This window comes from Dama dama, chromosome 6, assembly GCF_033118175.1.
Source record: "Dama dama isolate Ldn47 chromosome 6, ASM3311817v1, whole genome shotgun sequence".
Lineage (NCBI taxonomy): Eukaryota > Metazoa > Chordata > Mammalia > Artiodactyla > Cervidae > Dama > Dama dama.
In genome coordinates, this window is record NC_083686.1 from 44,348,661 (window position 1) to 44,367,373 (window position 18,713).

General features: G+C 38.1%; 1 protein-coding gene across 14 annotated transcripts in view; it reads left to right on the forward strand.

Annotated features, from left to right (window-relative positions):
- CLOCK (clock circadian regulator) overlaps positions 1 to 18,713 on the forward strand; it is a 126,770-nt gene that overhangs the window by 49,285 nt on the left and 58,772 nt on the right. For all 14 annotated transcript variants that reach the window (XM_061145925.1, XM_061145921.1, XM_061145918.1 and 11 more), the window contains 4 exons: positions 7,864 to 7,947; positions 11,403 to 11,492; positions 14,010 to 14,069; positions 17,602 to 17,750. In XM_061145925.1, the coding sequence (XP_061001908.1) occupies positions 11,446 to 11,492; positions 14,010 to 14,069; positions 17,602 to 17,750 (256 nt within the window). In that variant the 5' untranslated portion in view covers positions 7,864 to 7,947; positions 11,403 to 11,445. The remainder of the gene's footprint in view (positions 1 to 7,863; positions 7,948 to 11,402; positions 11,493 to 14,009; positions 14,070 to 17,601; positions 17,751 to 18,713) is intronic.

Consider the following 18,713-nt stretch of genomic DNA (forward strand, 5'->3'; position numbering starts at 1 on the left):
TAAAATAATACATGTTCTTAGAAAAATTTTAGAAAGTGCTAAAGAAAAAGTAAAAATGGAAAAAGTCCATAAGCTAATTACTCAAATAAGAACAGTTGATATTTTGACATATTTTGGATTTATGTTCAATATATTTTAATGTCACTGTTACTGCTGCTGGGTGTTTAAATCTTTCCAGCATTACTGTTTTAAATAATAATGCATTCCCTGTCAAACTTTGTCAGACTTTTTGGATACATCTCTGATTATTTCCTTTTTTTTCCTCCCCCAGAATGAGATTACTAGGTCACAGGACTTAAGCGTTTCAAGTTATAGACACTTCTCACCGAACCTTTTTTAAGAAAGGGAGTCCCCATGTCCTCTCTGACAGCACTGTTCAGTGTCTGTCACATGTCTCTGTCACAGACTCCTCAGACTGTTCTTAAGTGTGGCGGACACTTGAGAGTCATTCCTTGTCCTCAGCGCAGTGTTGACGTTGTCAACTTCTTGAAGTACTCTTTTCTTTTAGCGACAAATAATCCTTCATGGCTTTCTTCTTTATCTTTGATTGGTCCTGTTCTGTCTAGCTGATGGTATTATTAATACTAATTATAAGTCAGGAAGCAACAGTTAGAACTGGACATGGAACAACAGACTGGTTCCAAATAGGAAAAGGAGTACATCAAGGCTGTATATTGTCACCCTGCTTATTTAACTTATATACAGAATACATCATGAGAAACGCTGAACCAGATGAAGCACAAGCTGGAATCAAGATTGCCGGGATATGCAGATGATGCAGAATCAGATATGCAGATGATGCCACCCTTATGGCAGAAAGTGAAGAACTAAAGAGCCTCTTGATGAAAGTGAAAGAGGAGAGTGAAAAGGTTGGCTTAAAGCTCAACATTCAGAAAACTAAGATCATGGCATCCAGTCCCATCACTTCATGGCAAATAGATGGGGAAACAGTGGAAACAGTGACTGACTTTATTTTTCTGGGCTCCAAAATCATTGCAGATGGTGACTGCAGCCATGAAATTAAAAGATGCTTACTCCTTGGAAGGAAAGTTATGACCAGCCTAGACAGAATATTAAAAAGCAGAGACATTACTTTGCCAACAAAGGTCCATCTAGTCAAGGCTATGGTTTTTCCAGTGGTCATGTATGGATGTGAGAGTTGGACTCTAAAGAAAGCTAAGTGCCGAAGAATTGATGCTTTTGAACTGTGGTGTTGGAGAAGACTCTTGAGAGTCCCTTGGACTGCAAGGAGATCCAGCCAGTCCATCCTAGAGGAGATCAGTCCTGGGTGTTCATTGGAAGGACTGATGCTGAAGCTGGAACTCCAATACTTTGGCCACCTGATGAGTAGAGCTGATTCATTTGAAAAGACCCGGATGCTGGGAAAGATTGAAGGCAGGAGGAGAAGGGGACGACAGAGGATGAGATGGCTGGATGGCATCACCGACTTGATGGACATGGGTTTGGGTGGACTCCGGGAGTTGGTGATGGACAGGGAGGCCTGGCGTGCTGCAGTTCACGGGGTCGCAAAGAGTCGGACACGACTGAGCGGCTGAACTGAACTGATACTTAAAATTTATCACTCATTTGTTGGGTTTTCTACATACTTTTTCAAACATGTAACATAGCTGATCGTCAGAACAATTTTATGGGCTAGGTACTTCTGTTATTTCCGTGATCCATAATTCACATTCAGGAACTGTTTCCGAAGCCCATTTCTTTACATTTTTTGCTCTGCCTTCTCCCCATTTTATTGGCTTCTCTTCTGCTTGTCTCTGAAATGTTAACTTTTTTCATCAGATTTTAGTCTTAGCCTTTTTTCTCCTTTTGTATGTTTTTTTCTAGAGAAGTCCATCTAATCATTATCTTTACTGTGCATATTCTTCACCCAGTTCTTTCCTGAAAGCCACACCCATGTTTCCAGCTGCCTGCATGACTGAGTGACTTGGCATGCCTGCATGCACTGGGGAAGGAGATGGCAGCCCCTCCAGTGTTCCTGCCTGGAGAATCCCAGGGACCGGCCAGCCTGGTGGGCTGCCGTCTGTGGGGTCACACAGATTGGACACGACTGAAGCGACTTAGCAGCAGCAGCAGCTCGACGTTTTTCCTCCTCCATGTCCCATAGATACCTTAAGCATAACATGTCTAAAGCTGTATGCGTCATTAGAAGTGTTTGTGAGGTGCTTGTTTGACAGTGATTAAGAGCATGCTGCTGTGAGCTGTGCTTAGGCGCTCAGTCGTGTCCGATTCTTTGTGACCCCACGGACTGTAACCCGCCAGGCTCCTCTGTCCATGGCGATTCTCCAGGCAAGAATACTGGTGGGTTGGCATGCCCTCCTCCAGGGGATCTTCCCAACCCAGGGATCGCATCCAGGTCTTCTGCATTGCACGTGGATGCTTTACCATCTGAGCTGCCAGGGAAGCCCAAGAATACTGCAGTGGATAGCCTATCCCTTCTGTAGGGGATCTTCCTGACCAGGAATCTAACCGGGGTCTCCTGGGTTGCAGGTGGATTCTTTACCAGTTGAGCTACCAGGGAAGCCTGATTAAGAGCATAATTCAAGCTCAATGATTGGGTTTTATGTCTTAGCCTTACTGCTCGTCTTGGCGAGCTAGCTTACATATTCTCTTTGTGTTTCAGTTTCCACATCTGTAAAATGGAGATAATAATAGAGCCTACTTCATGTGATTGTTGAGTCTTAAGTGAGAGAAAAACTTTGAAGAATGCCTGGCACGTAGTAAATGTTCAATAAATGTTAGCCAGTGCTTTCAACATCATTCCCTCCCTCTTTTCTCCAGTTTACTCCTCCAGTATTACCTATCCACCCTACAGATGTCCAAGCCAAAATTTGAGTGATACTCTTGACTTCTCCCTGCCCCCAGCTTCTGTTAATCAGTCACCAAATTCTGTCTGGTCACCTCAGTATCTATTAAAATTTCCATTTTTTAAAATGATCTCTGCTTCTATGTTGTTTTACCTGAACTGTTAAAAACTATACTTCTACTGTTCTCTCTAATTCTAGTCCTGGCTCCTTATATTCTGTTTTCTGTGTTGTAACCAGATGGTGGCTCAAAAGAACAAGTGTCTATTAATGTCACTTTCCTGCTTAAAACTTTTCAGTGTCATAACTGGGGGCAGTGGGGTCGGGAGTTACCTTCACGTGACCTCTCATGATCCGCTCACCTCATCTTTATCGTCTCTTACTGCCATCGCTGTTACCCCTGGTCCCTAGGTGTTTGCTCCAGTCATCACTCAGGTGCTTGGTAGTATTCTAAAATCACAGTTCCTTCTCATGTCTCCAGACCTTTGTGTACATTTTCTCTTGACATTGATGAAATTTCTCTCTCTGCTTAGTGAAATCTTATTTTTTTCTTAAGATCTCAGTTTATGTGTCACTCCTTCAGGAGACTTCCTTAACTTCTGTGTCACTCCCAGAGTGACAGTTTTGTTTTGTGTCACAGAGAATGCTCTCTCAGCATTTTGTGCCTTCTCTGGGAAGCACCTCAAATGCAGTGGCTGTGTCTATTTCTCCATTTCAAAACTACAGTCATTGTACTACTGGACGCTTGTGTTAGCACTCAGTAAATATTTGCTGAATGACAATATATGAAGTAGAATTTTTAAGGAATCACTACTATTTAGCTATAATATGTTTTTACTTCACTTCTTTTATTTCTGTTGAAAGAAAGTGAAAATCACTCAGTTGTGTCAATTTTTTTCCACCCCCATGGACTATACAGTCTGTGGAATTCTCCAGGCCAGAATACTAGAGTGGGTAGCTGTTCCGTTCTCCATAGGATCTTCCCAACCCAGGGATCGAACTGAGGTCTCCTGCATTGCAGGCAGATTCTTTACCAGCTGAGCTACCAGAGAAAGCTCCTTGCCAGGAATAATTTTTACATTTATCAGCTGTTTGTTTTCTTCGTGGCTCCTTATTTAGTCATACTTTTTTGTTGTTGTTAGTTTTGTTTCAGTTTTAAACTCTTTTGAATAACTTTTAGGGATACCTAATACTGCAGCCATGAAATTAAAAGACACTTACTCCTTGGAAGGAAACTTATGACTAACCCAGATAGCATATTAAAAAACAGAGACATTACTTTGCCAGCAAAGGTCCATCTAGTCAAGGCTATGGTTTTTCCAGTGGTCATGTATGGATGTGAGAGTTGGACTGTGAAGAAAGCTGAGCGCCGAAAAATTGATGCTTTTGAACTATGGTGTTGGAGAAGACTCTTGAGAGTCCCTTGGACTGCAAGGAGATCCAACCAGTCCATCCTGGAGGAGATCAGTCCTGGGTGTTCATTGGAAGGACTGATGCTGAAGCTGAAACTCCAATCCTTTGGCCACCTCATGTGAAGAGTTGACTCGTTGGAAAAGACCGTGATGCTGGGAGGGATTGGGGGCAGGAGGAGAAGGGGACGACAGAGGATGAGATGGCTGGACGGCATCACTGACTCGATGGGCATGAGTTTGAGTCAACTCCGGGAGTTGTTGATGGACAGGGAGGCCTGGCGAGCTGCGATTCATGGGGTCGCAAAGAGTCAGACATGCCTGAATGACTGAACTGAACTGAACTGAACTGAACTGAATATGGTAGAACGAAGAAGGCAATGGCACCCCACTCCAGCACTCTTGCCTGGAAAATTCCATGGACAGAGGAGCCTGGTAGGCTGCAGTCCATGGGGTCGCTAAGAGGCAGACACGACTGAGCGACTTCACTTTCACTTTTCACTTTCATGCATTGGAGAAGGAAATGGCAACCCACTCCAGTGTTCTTGCCTGGAGAATCCCAGCAATGGGGGCGCCTGGTGGGCTGCCGTCTGTGGGGTCGCACAGAGTCGGACACGACTGAAGCGACTTAGCAGCAGCAGCAGCAATATGGTAGAAAATACTGTTTGTCATGCTGCAGATGTTTAAGCCTTTTATTTTGGTTTTAAAGGGGGAGTTTCTAGCTGTGTTTATTTTGTTAATAATTGGTATCCCTACATATCCTTTAGACCTCATAACAGCTGCCTTAGGTAAGAATTCTGAGGCTTAGGATAATTAAGTTAATTGTCCCAAAGATTTTCATCCCTGCCTTTCTGACTCTAAACTCATGGTCTTCTACTTTCACTCCTCCAGTATGCTGGGTTTATTAGTTGCTTTTATTATGACTGGCTCTATCCCAAAACACTTAAAACCAAATAGGACACTAGGAACTGGCTTCTGAATTTGCTTCATGTGCATTTTAGGAATTCAGTTCTATTGCTCTGGTGTTTTTTATTTAGACCTTTTATATTTATTTGAATCCCTAATCTCCAGGGATATCTTTTGTTGTTGACATAAAAAAAACAGTCTCTTTTTGTGCTCAAAAATACCCCCTCTTTTTCTGCTGTCATAAATTTCCCTATGTCTTGCTGTCATATTACATACATAGCATATTCTTGGTTTTTAAAAAATTATGTAAAATGGACATTGCGTAGGTCAGATGCAAACTATAACTGTGTGGTACGGTTGGGTTGGTCTTGGTTAATTCAGTTATTCACAGTGATTATTGAGTTTTCATTGTTGTAAAGTTGCTAAGTTGTGTCCAATCCTTTGTGACCCCATGGACTGCAGCACGCTGGGCTCCCCAGTCTTTCACTATTTCCTGGAGTTTGCTCAAACTCCTGTCCATTGAATCAGTGATGCTATTCAACTATCTCATCCTCTGTTGTCCCCTTCTCCTGCCCTCAATCTTTCCCAGCATCAGGGTTTTTTCCAGTGAGTTGGCTCTTGGCATCAGGTGGCCAAACTATTGGCGCTTCAGCTTCAGTATCAGTAATGAATATTCACGGTTGATTTCCTTTAAAAGTGACTGGTTTGATCTCCTGGCTGTCCAAGGGACTCTCAGGAGTCTTCTCCAGCACCACAGTTTGAAAGCATCAATTCTTCGGTGCTCAGCCTTCTTTATGATCCAGCACTCATATCTGTATATGACTACTGGAAAAACCATAGCTTTGACTGTATGGACCTTTGTCGGCAAAGTGATGTGTCTGCTTTTTAATATGCTGTCTAGGTTGGTCATTGCTTTTCTTTCAAGGAGCAAGTATCTTTTAATTTCATGGCTGTAATCACCATCTGCAGTGATTTTGGAGCCCAAGAAAATAAAGTCTGCCACTGTTTCCATTGTTTCCCCATCTATTTGCCATGAAGTGATGGGACTGGATGCCATGACCTTAGTTTTTTGAATATTGAGTTTTAAGCCAGCTTTTTCACTCTTCTCTTTCACTTTCATCAAGAGGCTCTTTGGTTCCTCTTCACTTTCTGCCATTAGGGTGATATCATCTGCATACTTGAGGTTGTTGATATTTCTCCTGGCAATCTTGATTCCAGCTTGTACTTCATCCAGCCTAGCATTTCACATGAAGTACACTGCTTAGAAGTTAAATAAATAAGCAGGGTGACAATATACAGCCTTGACATAACTCCTTTCCCAATTTGGAACCAGTCCGTTGTTCCATGTCCAGTTTATCTGTTGCTTCTTGACCTGAGTACAGATTTCTCTGGAGGCAATTAAGGTGGTCTGGTACTCCCATCTCTTTAAGAATTTTGCACAGTTTGTTGTGATCCACATAGTCAAAGGCTTTAAGTATAGTCAGTTAAGCAGATACAGGTGTTTTTCTGGAATTCTCTTACTTTTTTTTATGATCCAGTGGATGTTGGCAATTTTGATCTCTGGTTCCACAGCTTGCACATCTGGAAATTCTCAGTTCATGTACTATTGAAGCCTAGCTTGAAAGATTTTGAGCATTACCTTGCTAGCATGTGAAATGGATGTAATTGTACCTGCATTTGTTTTATCTTCCTGATAAATTTGATGCTTTTATTTTTATATAATGTTTTAATCTTTTGTGACAGTTATTTACTTAAAGTCTGTTTTATCTGATACAAGTATGGCTGTTCTTGCTTTCTTGGTTATCGTATGGATGGAATATCTTTTTCCAGACTTTTACTTTCAGTCTCTGTATATCCTTAAATCTAAAGTGTGTCTCATAGATAGCATATAGTTGGATCTTGTTTTTTTTAATCCATTTACCTACTCTCTCTTTTGATTGGCAACTTCAGTTTATTTGCAATTAAAATAATTACTGATAGGGAAAGACTTACTGTTTCATTCATTTTTTGTCCGTCTTGTAGCTTTTTCCACTTGTTTCCCTCTGGTCTTCCTTTGTGTTTCATTGATTTAAAAAAAAAATTTTATAGGGTTTGATTCTTTGATTCTGCTTTGATTCTTTTCTCATTTCCTTTTTAGGTATCCTCTATAGGTGTTTTCTTTGTGCTTACCATAATGTTAACAATATATCTTAAGCTGATAACTTTAAAAACTCTACTCTTTTACTTCTCTTCCCCCCACCACACTTGATCTCTGTTACAAATTACATACATATATTCATCATATGAGTGTTTGTTAGCACATATATAGGTATGTTCATTAACATACCTTATAGTTATACTTACTTTTATACTTTTGTCTTTTAACTTCTGTAGTAGAATTAAAAGTGGTTGTAGTTTTTTAAAGTTCTTTTAGAAACAATTATTAGTGTTTAGCATTTCTTTTTTTTTTTCATTTATTTTTACTAGTTGGAGGCTAATTACTTTACAATATTGTAGTGGTTTTTGCCATGCATTGACATGAATCAGCCATGGATTTACATGTGTTCCCCATCCTGAAGCCCCCTCCCACCTCCCTCCCCATCCCATCCCTCTGGGTTAGCATTTCTTATATATTGTTTTGTGACAAAATTCTAAATTTTATGTTTCAAAATTATTTTAAAACCTCTTTTATGATAAATGTCTATATAAGTTGAGTAAATCTAACAAAATTTTTTTTGTTTGTACAGAATTCTGAGACAGATGGTCAGCCGTACAGAAGAAAACTTATAGTTTTCTGAAGAATCAGTTCAAAGATCTCAGAAATACAAAAGGTAATGAAATGATTCTTGAAATGTACTTTGAAATGACACTTCCCTAGGAAAATGAGTTGGGGAGAGTCAGTGCTACATTATTATTTTTCATAGTGGAATTCTGTAGATGAAGGGCTAAAGATACTTTTTGGAGCAGAAGCAAGTGCTTTTAATAATTTCATTGGGACTACGTGAATAAATTGGGACTGTGTAGTCACCCAACCTGAAACAGAAAGAATCAAGAAGTAGTAAGAGGTATTAGAGATGGGCAGTTAACTATCAAAGGAAGGAGTTAACAAGATGAAAGGGGTTGAAGGTAGAATATGGGAATCAGAGAACTTTGGTTTTTTAAAAAAGTCTTGTAAAACTTTTCGGACACTTTAAACTTTGAACAGGTATACATTTGTGAAAATCAACACTAAGTTTTAAAATGAGAGAGGGGAATTAATTAAAGATCTTGAAATACCAACTGTACACAATTGACAAGTTGTTTTTCTGTGAAAGGGAGCAGAAAAGGAGGACGGAACCTGAAGGAGATTGGTGGGTCAAGGAAGTTTTGTGTTTCATTTTTTCTTTAAGCTAATATACTAGGATTATGATCAGAATAATGCAGTTTTGGAGGGAGAAATTAGTGATGTAGAAATGGAAAGCTTTAAGACAGCAGATGGGATTCAGAGGACAAGTAGTATCATATCATTAGATACTGCATAATTTATTTGTAATACAGAATGTGTTACGTTGTATATGAATTCTTTTTCAAAGATGGACTTCCGGGTACTGAGATTTTTCTGTTAGTTACCTGTAATGTTGTGTGCTGAATTTAAAACATACCTGCTTCAATATTGGCAAACTTTGAATTGCTTATACAGTTTATTAGTTATTAATAGCTCCCCATTTGATAAATTTTTTACAAGGTTGTTTTTAAAATGATGTTTATAAAAAACTTATGCCATCCTGCCCTCCATTGTGATAAAATAGTAATGTGGTGCTTACTCAGCTGGGAATTCATATTACTGAATGGCTTTGAGCTCAAGTTGCTTATGTAAAGGAGCATGCGATTCCTAGCTGTAACTTGATCCTTAACATAATTTAATTTGTTCCAACTACTGCAACTGTTCCTTTTAAAGATATTTTATTGCATACCACACTGGTCTATTAATGTCAATATTTAAGAAAAAAGAGTTTTAACAATATTTAATAGGTATTAGAAATTCCTTGCTATGAGTAGGAACTTCACATGTCTTCTAAAAGAGAGTCCTTAGAATTCATAACATGAGCATGTGTAAACTATACCTAGTCTTTTAGTACTGAAAACATGGGTCCTAGAATAGTCCCGACACAAGACCTGTGGCTGCTCCCACATTACCACTTTGTTTTGTTAATCAAGGGGATCTTCTAAAAGTTACTTTACTTAATTGGGCCTACTTCACTTCTTCCTTTTATCTTTCCCTTAAATATAGCGTGCCTATCAGTTGGCTGGACAAGTAGAGAAAAGATCTTGGACTAAGCTGTCAGAGATGTAATTTTGTGTTGCCGCAATTAGTTGGACAGCAAATAGTGTTTGGAAAAATCCTGTTAACCAACAATAATAAAATAGCTTAAGAAAGCATCAGTCTGTCTTATAAAGCATTTTGGATTCACCTCCCTTAGAGTCAGCATGGTCCCTCCTGTATAGTCTTTAAATCCTTATTCTTTGGGTCTTTTTTTCCCCTCTAGTTTGCCCTATTCTGTCTCCTCATAGTTAAACAAGTGGCTCCTTGGTGCCGTGTAAGGCTCAGATCTGGTCTTTTAACTGTAAACTGAAACTGTTCTTTTTTAATTCTCCCAGGTTGGCTCTGTTACCTTTGGACTATTCTTTTTGTTCTAGTGTTAGAACCAACCTCTGTTATTATCATGAAGATAAGTATGTCTCTTGGACCAGAGGGCTGTACCTAGGTGATCTGTAAAGTCTCTTCTAACTCTGAAACTCTGTAATTTTGTGTTGTGTTTAATGATGTTGACCCAGACGCTTAAAATCACTATTTTATCCTGAAGTTCTTTTTATTTTTCTTAACCACCGTTCCCCTCTACCCCCGCCCCATTATCCTTCCCACTATTTTCTAAGAACTCTTAGCCCTGCACTGTTCCACTTCTGCATCCGTAACCACATAGGCAACCCGGCCTCATTTATGAAGAGTTACTGTCTTCCTCTCATGAGTGTACATTTGAAAACAGTGATTGAGTATTTTAGAATCTCATGTTCTTTAATATTCTCTGGTTCAGAGTGACAGATCAACTTACACTATTTTCTAAATTTTAAATTAAGTTTCTTTTGGCTCAAAACTGTTAGGATATTAGAATTAAGGTGTTTATTCAATATTTAACTCATGACTGTATATTTTATGGGTAAAACCTGCCTTCTACTTTAGAAAAACTGCATAGAATATAGAGAGAAATTTTAGGCTTATGATTGAGTTTTAAAGCAGCAAATTTTAATTCTTTCGGTGTGAATATGAAACTTTATAATAAGGCTGTTCTTCAGTTTACTTGCCTTCACCCCCTTACTACTCTTGCTGTCTCTCACTTTATACTCTGGTAATTAAAACTTTCAGTTGTAATATACCTACATTTTTCTCTAAAGAGAAAAGTTCCTCAAATGTGATGCCCTCTCATCTCATAAAGGCCCGTGCCTTTGCATATTGCTATTCTTGTGGCCTAGAATCCTGTCAACTATTACCTCTTGTCCTTTAGCCTGTTACGTCTGAAACTTAAATGGTCATACAAATCACATGGGGACCTTGTTAAAATGTGGGTTCTGCTTTACTAGGACTAGAGCTGGTCTCAAGATTCTGTATTTTAACAAGCTCTCTGATGATGATGTTGGTCTCAGGACCACATTTTCGATAACAAGAATTTCTGCTGCCTGACAATATGACTGTCATCAAGAATATTTCGTCTGACTCCCCCCATATACCTTCATTATCCCTGTTACTGTAATTATTTAGTTATCTGCCTCCCTATTTAATTGCAGATTTTTGCCTATAATGATTGTATCTCTCATCCTTGTATTTCCAAAGCTAACTGTACTGTTTAATAGAAAATAGACTTTTAGCAAATGTTTATCACCCATTAGCTGGTGTTCTTAAAGCTTACTTACCTAGACTGACATATGTAGCCTACTTACGTAGTTACATAGTTATAATCTATACTGAATATAATGGCTTTTTGATTATTTTATTATAGAAAGGAAATGAATTATGGTCTTCAATTTTTTTTCCTCTTTAGCTTTTTTTATAGAAGAAAACAAAACAAAACCTTAAATGTGCCTTAGCTAAGGATTATTTTCTTGAAAATAATGTTCTAGCCCTTTGTAGAAACAGAAACATTTTGAAATCTCTATGATAAACATATAGTGTTTCTCAAATTATTTAATACTATGTTTGTATAAATCAGTTTTCTAGAAAACTAATGACTGTTTACTTTTCCTTCCACTCAAGGAGAAGTACAAATGTCTACCACAAGACGAAAACGTAGCATGTTATGTTGTTTACCGTAAGCTGTAGTAAAATGAGCTCACTTGTTGACAGGTATGTTTTTAGAGACTCATTTATTTTGAATTATGTAAAGCTATTTTAACAATTCACTGTTAGAGTAATGGTCTGTATCACTGATAAAAGAAGTGTTATGCTTAATCATTAATACTGTTATGCATAGCTTCTGTACTGAGCAAATGTCATGTAAGAGTAAAATGTATTATCTAGAGCCAAAGTCAACAGCATGTGGCTTGTGTTCTAAATGGCTCTTGAGCTGTAATTCTGAGTGATTTGGTCAGAACTGTTCTGAAAGGAATTATAACAATTTCAGGGGTTTCCTTGGCACTTTCTGGAATCATCTATCTCCTTATCTATTGGTTCTAACTTCAGCCCATTAAACATCTTAGCATGTGTGACTCATAAGAGGTAACTCATGAGAGGTGACTCATAAGAGGTTAGTTGAAATTATAATCTTTAAATCTTACTCTTGGTAAAGGATAGGCCTCCTTGTTTCTTTGATTTTAAGACTTCTTTAACTTTTTTTTTACCTTTTAACATGTTTGACACTAGAATTCATCTTAGAGTAGGCTTATCAGAGTTTAAGTGGTAGTATTTTTAAATTTCTTAGTGGACGTAATAATGGACTTCCCTGGTGGCTCAGAGAGGAAAGCGTCTGCCTGCAAAGCAGGAGACCCGCGTTCAATCCCTGGGTCGGGAAGATCTCCTGGAGAAGGAAATGGCAACCACTCCAGTATTCTTGCCTGGAAAATCCTATGGGTGGAGGAGCCTGGTGGGCTACAGTCCGTGGGGTTGCAAAGAGTCGGACACGACCGAGCAACTTCACTTTCACTTTTAGTGGACATAATAAGTTTTATCATCAGTGGTATCTTAAATTTGATGAAATACAGTGACAGCTTTTTAAAAATACGTACTCTGACAGCTAACACGCAGAGCACTTTTTGTGCTTTAACTTCATTTAATTTCACAATAATTCCATGAGATTTTACAGATGAGGGATCTGTAGGTCAGAGAGGTTCAATAGCTTGTTTTAAGGTCACATAGTAAATAATAAGCTGGAGTTACGACCAGTGTTGATCTCTCTGACTCTAAAGTTCCTATGCTTTTATTTTCATATACTGTGTGATTTTTCCATAGGGGATTCTTTAAGAATTTTATAGCTAAACTTGTGTATAGAAATGACTTTTGACATCTAGAGGCAGCTTCCTTCCCTTTTCTGTGAGGTAAATAGTGAAGGTGCATACTTCGCCAGAGCTTAAGGTCTGAAGGGCAGGGAGTTTGCTCAGGGAGCCCTGCCATAGATGTGGGCTGTGCAGTAGTTTCAGGTGGAATCTATGTGTAGAGTCTTCTTCTCAGAAAGAATGTTTCTTCACTACCCCTGAGGCATTAAGTACGATTTCAGTGTTGTACTTTTGAACGATTTCCAGTTCCCATTCTAGATTGTGTGACATCTAGGGATGACATCAGAGTGTTCAGACATAAAGCAGTGGTTCTTAATATGAGTTCATTTTCTTTCTGAATGTCATGAAACTTAATGGACTCTCTCCTCAATGATGTGCATTTACATGTAGAATTTTTTTTATAAATTTTAGTGTTTACATGGAACCCCAAAAGTTTGCTATGATAGAAGATTTGTAGATGATCTCAGTTGTGGGACTCATAGGCACTTTATAGCCCACAGAGAGATGTGGTTAAAGGAATCAATAGTGAGTTCATGTAAAAGATCATAAGTCACTTGAAACTATTTCATATTGCCCCTTAGGTTAAGGAGTTAGCCACCAGGTCTCCAGATTTCAGAGAGACTCTTGTTAGAATGCTCTTCCCCTCGGTCTTCCCAGAACCAACACCTTCTTGTCTTTTAGATCTCAGCTCAAATGTTCCCACTTCAAGTCCTTCCCTAACCACACAGACTAAAATAGCCACCCAGTAATAAAAACATCGCTCCTTTAAAAATAAAAAACAGCTCACACATTTTCATGTTGGTTTGTTTTTTTCTACTAGAAAAAAAGCTGCAGGGGAGCAGGGACCTATATGTCTAGCTAACTGCTTGGTAGCCACGCCTGGAACAGAGTGTGGCCCGAGAGTGCTGACAAAAAAAATGTTTGTCAGATGGATCAGTAATGAATGAAATGATACCAGTATAAGTTAACATGCTAGATAGTGTGATGTTTCTGAGTGATGTGTGTTTTATAAAGTAAATGTCTATTTGAAAATGTGCTACTATAATTAAATATGATTTTAAGTGAATCATCTTTATAATGGCAAATACACTGATTTTCTCTAGGTTTTCACTAGTTACTAAAAGTTTGAAATAAGATATTTAACTTTTGGTTAAATTCTTGTTTATTTTAATAAACTTTATAAAATGTAAAACATAGTTGAATTTTGTCTGTATGTATTAGAAAACAGGTTAATATTTATTGGGTTTGAATTTGTGCAGTCTGTAACTAACTCTACAAAGATCCTAGGCTATAACTGATTGATTTATGTTTTGTTTTCGTATTGCTGTTGCTTAGTGAATCTGCTCTTATTTTCTGTATCTTTTTCTTTTAGAGATGACGGTAGTATTTTTGATGGGTTGGTGGAAGAAGATGACAAGGACAAAGCAAAAAGGTGGTTAAGCTTATGATATGATATAGTGAAAAACAAGTAACAAGTAAATGTAATGGTGAACAGTAAATCAGTGACTTCCAAAAGCTGTCTGCCTTAAGAACTTAGATATGTTAGAAAGTAGAAGAGCTGAGGATATCAGTATGTAGTTTATAAATTAAATAAAATTTTCTTCTAAAAGTGCCTTTCTCACCACATCACATTATGGCAGTTAGTATTTACATGACATCACTGGGGACGTAAGCCTTCAATTACTTGCTAAGGGAGGGTGTGCCTAGAATCATCATTGTAGTTACTATTTTTCCTTAACCTACTCTGTTCTTTGGAAACGATTTATCTAATATAGCACACCTTCAGAGCAGAGATGGGAGAATTGAGTTTCACCTCCCATGGGGGGATCTTATACTCCAGTGCTATGTTATTCATTCAGTTGCTTGGTTTGTTCCAGCTTTGGCATTTGGCGGTCTTTCAGAGTTGGCTTCTCTGTGTCTTTTGACATGCCTCCATTCTCCAGTAGAAGGGAAAATAGATGATAGGGGAGGACAGGGAGAATTGATAGAGAGGTTCATCAAGTAGGAGAGCAGATGGCGTCTAGAGCCATGGTGGTGATGCTGAGGCTTTAACCTTAAATATGGGCCTCGATGGTAATTAAAGCAGCAGGAGGGAGGGTCCAGATAGCGTCATAGCCAAGTTTGTAGTCACTGAGAGTGAGCAGTATTTGGTTTTTTCCCAGTCACATTGAACTATGTGGGTGCTTAGATGAGGGTAGAGGCTGTTGTAGCATTACATTCAGAAACAAAAAATAAACATGTAATAAGAACTAGTTCCTAAACATCTGTTTTAGCAAAATAAATGGTACTGGGATAAGGAAAATATTGAGGAAAGCTATATAACTTTATTCAAGTAAATAAAAAGACCTGTACTTGAAGCTAAACATATATAGGATAACTCCTTTCCTTTCAGTCTAGTGGGAGAAAGTTTCTATAAAATATTTTAGGGTAGAAGTAAAGACACTGTTAGGGTGGGAATGATGAGTCTTGCCTGAATGAAGAGGCAGAATTTTGAGGAATTAACTTGGACAGGTTTAAAGGCCAAATTTGTAGATGGATAAGGTGAGCTAAGGGTTTTCTCTTTGTAGAGATGAAGGTTTGATCATGTATTTAGGGGACCAAAAATACTATGATTGTGGGAAACCTTGGAGAAAGAAGACTTCATAATAATGCTGTCAGAATTACCCAGACTGCATTGAGCTCTGACATCTGTGAGCTATAATTACTGAGGTCATCACAAGGGCTGAGTACTTCCAACCTGAGTGTAACATGAAGTAAAGTTGCTTTAATGAGGGTGATCCAGTGGTAGAATTGTCAATGATACTTGATTTCCATGTATTTCTTACACTTGAGTTAAAATACCAGTTTTAAATGATTACTTCATGGTAACTGTATGATCCTGGGCATATTCTCTTTTATGCCTGAGTTGGCACACCTATAAAATGAAAAATTATAAGATCTACTTCATAGGAATTAAATGAAGTTTCATAAATGTTTCCAATAATGCCTAGCATATAAATATACAATAATGGCTCTAAATTTTACCTGCTACACATGTCTTCTGATATTTCGTAGATACTAATTCTCTGGTGCTTATTTCCTGCTTACTCCTTTCTAGAGGAGTAGAACTAGATCTGTCTCACTTCCTCTAGCATATGTCCTTTAAAATGTCAAACAAGCAATTTCACCATATTTAAATTCTCCCCAAACCGTCTCTCCACCCAGACTAATATCTCGTGTTATATTACATGGTGACTTGGAAATTCTTTTAGAGTTTTCTTTTGCTTCCTCACTCCAAATCTGATTTGCCTAGAATTGCTAGTTCTGCCTGTTAACCCTCAGACCTGCACTGCTGTGTTAACCCTGCCACTGCTGTGGTTTGTAGCCAGGACCTCGCAGTTCCTCCTAAATGGTCACCTGGCCTCCAGTCTTACTTGGCGTACAGTGAGTTCTCAGTAGCTTTTGTTGAATGGATTGTTTTACCAAGCATTGATTCTTTCATTACTCGGCTGCTGGAATGGTCTTACTAACAATCAGTTCTGTTCATGGCGTTTCTTTCCTTAAAACCTTTCAGTACCTTTCACTATTTAATGACTTTCACTGAAACTAAAATCCTTTTGTGTAGCATAAAAACGTAATGATTTTTTTTCTGAGTACTTATTATTCCGAACTGCCCACCACCCACACCCCCGACTCCAGCATACTTGGGCACAGAAAGCCTGTACTCTAGCCACGTTAACCATGCTGAGCTACTTGTGATAGGTTTTCATCTTTCTACAAGTTTCCTGTGTCTGGAATGGCCTTCTCACACACCACTACCCTGCCACCCCACCACCCCCCCCCCCCCCCCAACCCCGGCCCCTTTCTCACTCAGCCTTCATGATTCAATGTAGCACACTTAAGAGTTTCCATAGGATTTAGGTGAATTTCTTGAAAGGGTTATCTTTGTCCAGTATTCCTAGCCCTTGTTAGCACAGTCTCTGTCATTGTAACAAAGAGTTTAGTGTTTGGTGAGGGGGGTCAGTTAATTTCTGTTACATTTCTTAAGAGGTTTTTTTGTATTTCTTCCCAGTACTAATACAGAATAAATGCTGCTTCTTTACTGAAAAAAAAAATTAAATTAATAGAATTATCCTCTGACCTTTTGGGAAAGTAATATACTTTGTTTAAACAAAAACTGAATTCTAAAGTCTGACTTCACAAAAGCATATAGTTAGAAGTGTTACAGAATGATTAGTTGCTCTGTAAATGATTGTATTTATCTTACAAGTTCTGAGTGCAGTTAAGAATTGCTCCTGGTTACTGCTTCACATAGAACAGTGGGAATTATTCATTTAGCACATATATTTAGAGCACTTACTGTTTGTTAGGTGTTATGCTTAAATGCTTAGATGAAAAAATTTGGGCTCTGCTATCAAGAAGCCCACAGCCCAGTGAAGAGATTAGATATGAAAGCAAGTGGTTACAGCTCTGTGTTGGAGGTTGGGATAGAGGAGTAAAGAGAAAGACTGTGTGGGTGAGCCTGAGGGTAGAGAGATTTTCATCTTTATATTTCTGTTTATAATTTAAAGCCTACAGGAGATGGATAACTTTCTCCTATTCAGTAATTTTTAATAATTTGTATTTATATTTTATATGTACTTTCACAAAATATCTCAGTAATAATAATAGCCTTGTAAGGGAAACACAAATTCTTGATAAATATTAGATTCAGTAAAACTTGAGATTTGAATGCAATTTGTCTTAAAAACAATATGCCAAGTGCTTAATATGTAAGTTTCTTTAGTGGTTAAGCCAAGAAGAAAAATTACTGTCCTAATTAACTATATTGTTGGTAACCTAGAATATGAACATTCATTACCATTTGTATTCACAGAAGTATGTATGTGCTCTGTGGTCATGTCCATACTGAGCATTGTATTAAACTATTTGTGTAGTTAAATGGATTGTTTGAAAGCTGCTTATGTAATTTTTTATTCCATCAGAGTATCTAGAAACAAATCTGAAAAGAAACGTAGAGATCAGTTTAATGTTCTCATTAAAGAACTGGGATCCATGCTTCCTGGTAATGCTAGAAAGATGGACAAATCTACTGTTCTACAGAAGAGCATCGATTTTTTACGAAAGCATAAAGGTACATTTTTAACTTTGTAAAATGGATTTTTTTTTTTTTAATAACAGACTCTCTCTTAAAGCATAATGTGATAGAATCTTGGCAGTGATGCTTGGGACTGGATGCTTCCTAACCTTTTTTTAAGAGAAAGAAACAATTGCCTTTTAATGATTCCCTGGTATGTTCTTTCTTTCATTCAACAAACATTTATTTAGTGCCTACTATATCCTTGATTTCCCTGGTGGCTCAGACGGTAAAGAATCTCCCCGCAATGCAGGAGACCTGGGTTCAGTTCCTGGGTTGGGAAGATCCCCTGGAGGAGGGCATGGTGACCTGCTCCAGTATTCTTGCCTGGAGAATCCCCGTGGACAGAGGAGCCTAACGGGCTACAGTCCATGAGGTCACAGAGTCAGACGTAACTGAGCGACTAACACACACAGCCTAGATTCTTGTGGTGCAGGGTAACAGTTCTGACCCTCAAGTAACTCAAACCAAGGGAGACAAATAATATATAAATAGCTAATTACAATGCAAGTAATTATAATGTGAGTGGTGCTTGTAAAGAATATTTATGTGAAAACACAGAGGAAAGAATGTGTCAGAGAAGTCATAAGACCAGTTGATTTTCCAGCTGAGTCTTCCTTTTATCTTAAGGAAAACAGCATTTCACATGGAGGGAGCAGCATGTGTAAAACCAGAGAAGGAAGGAGAGGTCAGTGTAACTGGAGCATAGAATTGAACTGGAAAGTGATGAGTGTATTTGGAGGAGGATAGAGTCAGATCATGAGATGTAATTTAAACATTATTTCAGTGCCTAGGAAATAAACATGGTTTTAAAGTGATTATTTGTTAAAGAAAATCACTTTGACTAAATATGTCATGGAAAGGAAATTTTAGAGAATAGTAAGTATTTTGGTACTTAACATGCTACTTAATAGAAAATAGGTGAAAAACTTGTGTAGAAGGACATTTCCTTTTTCAGAT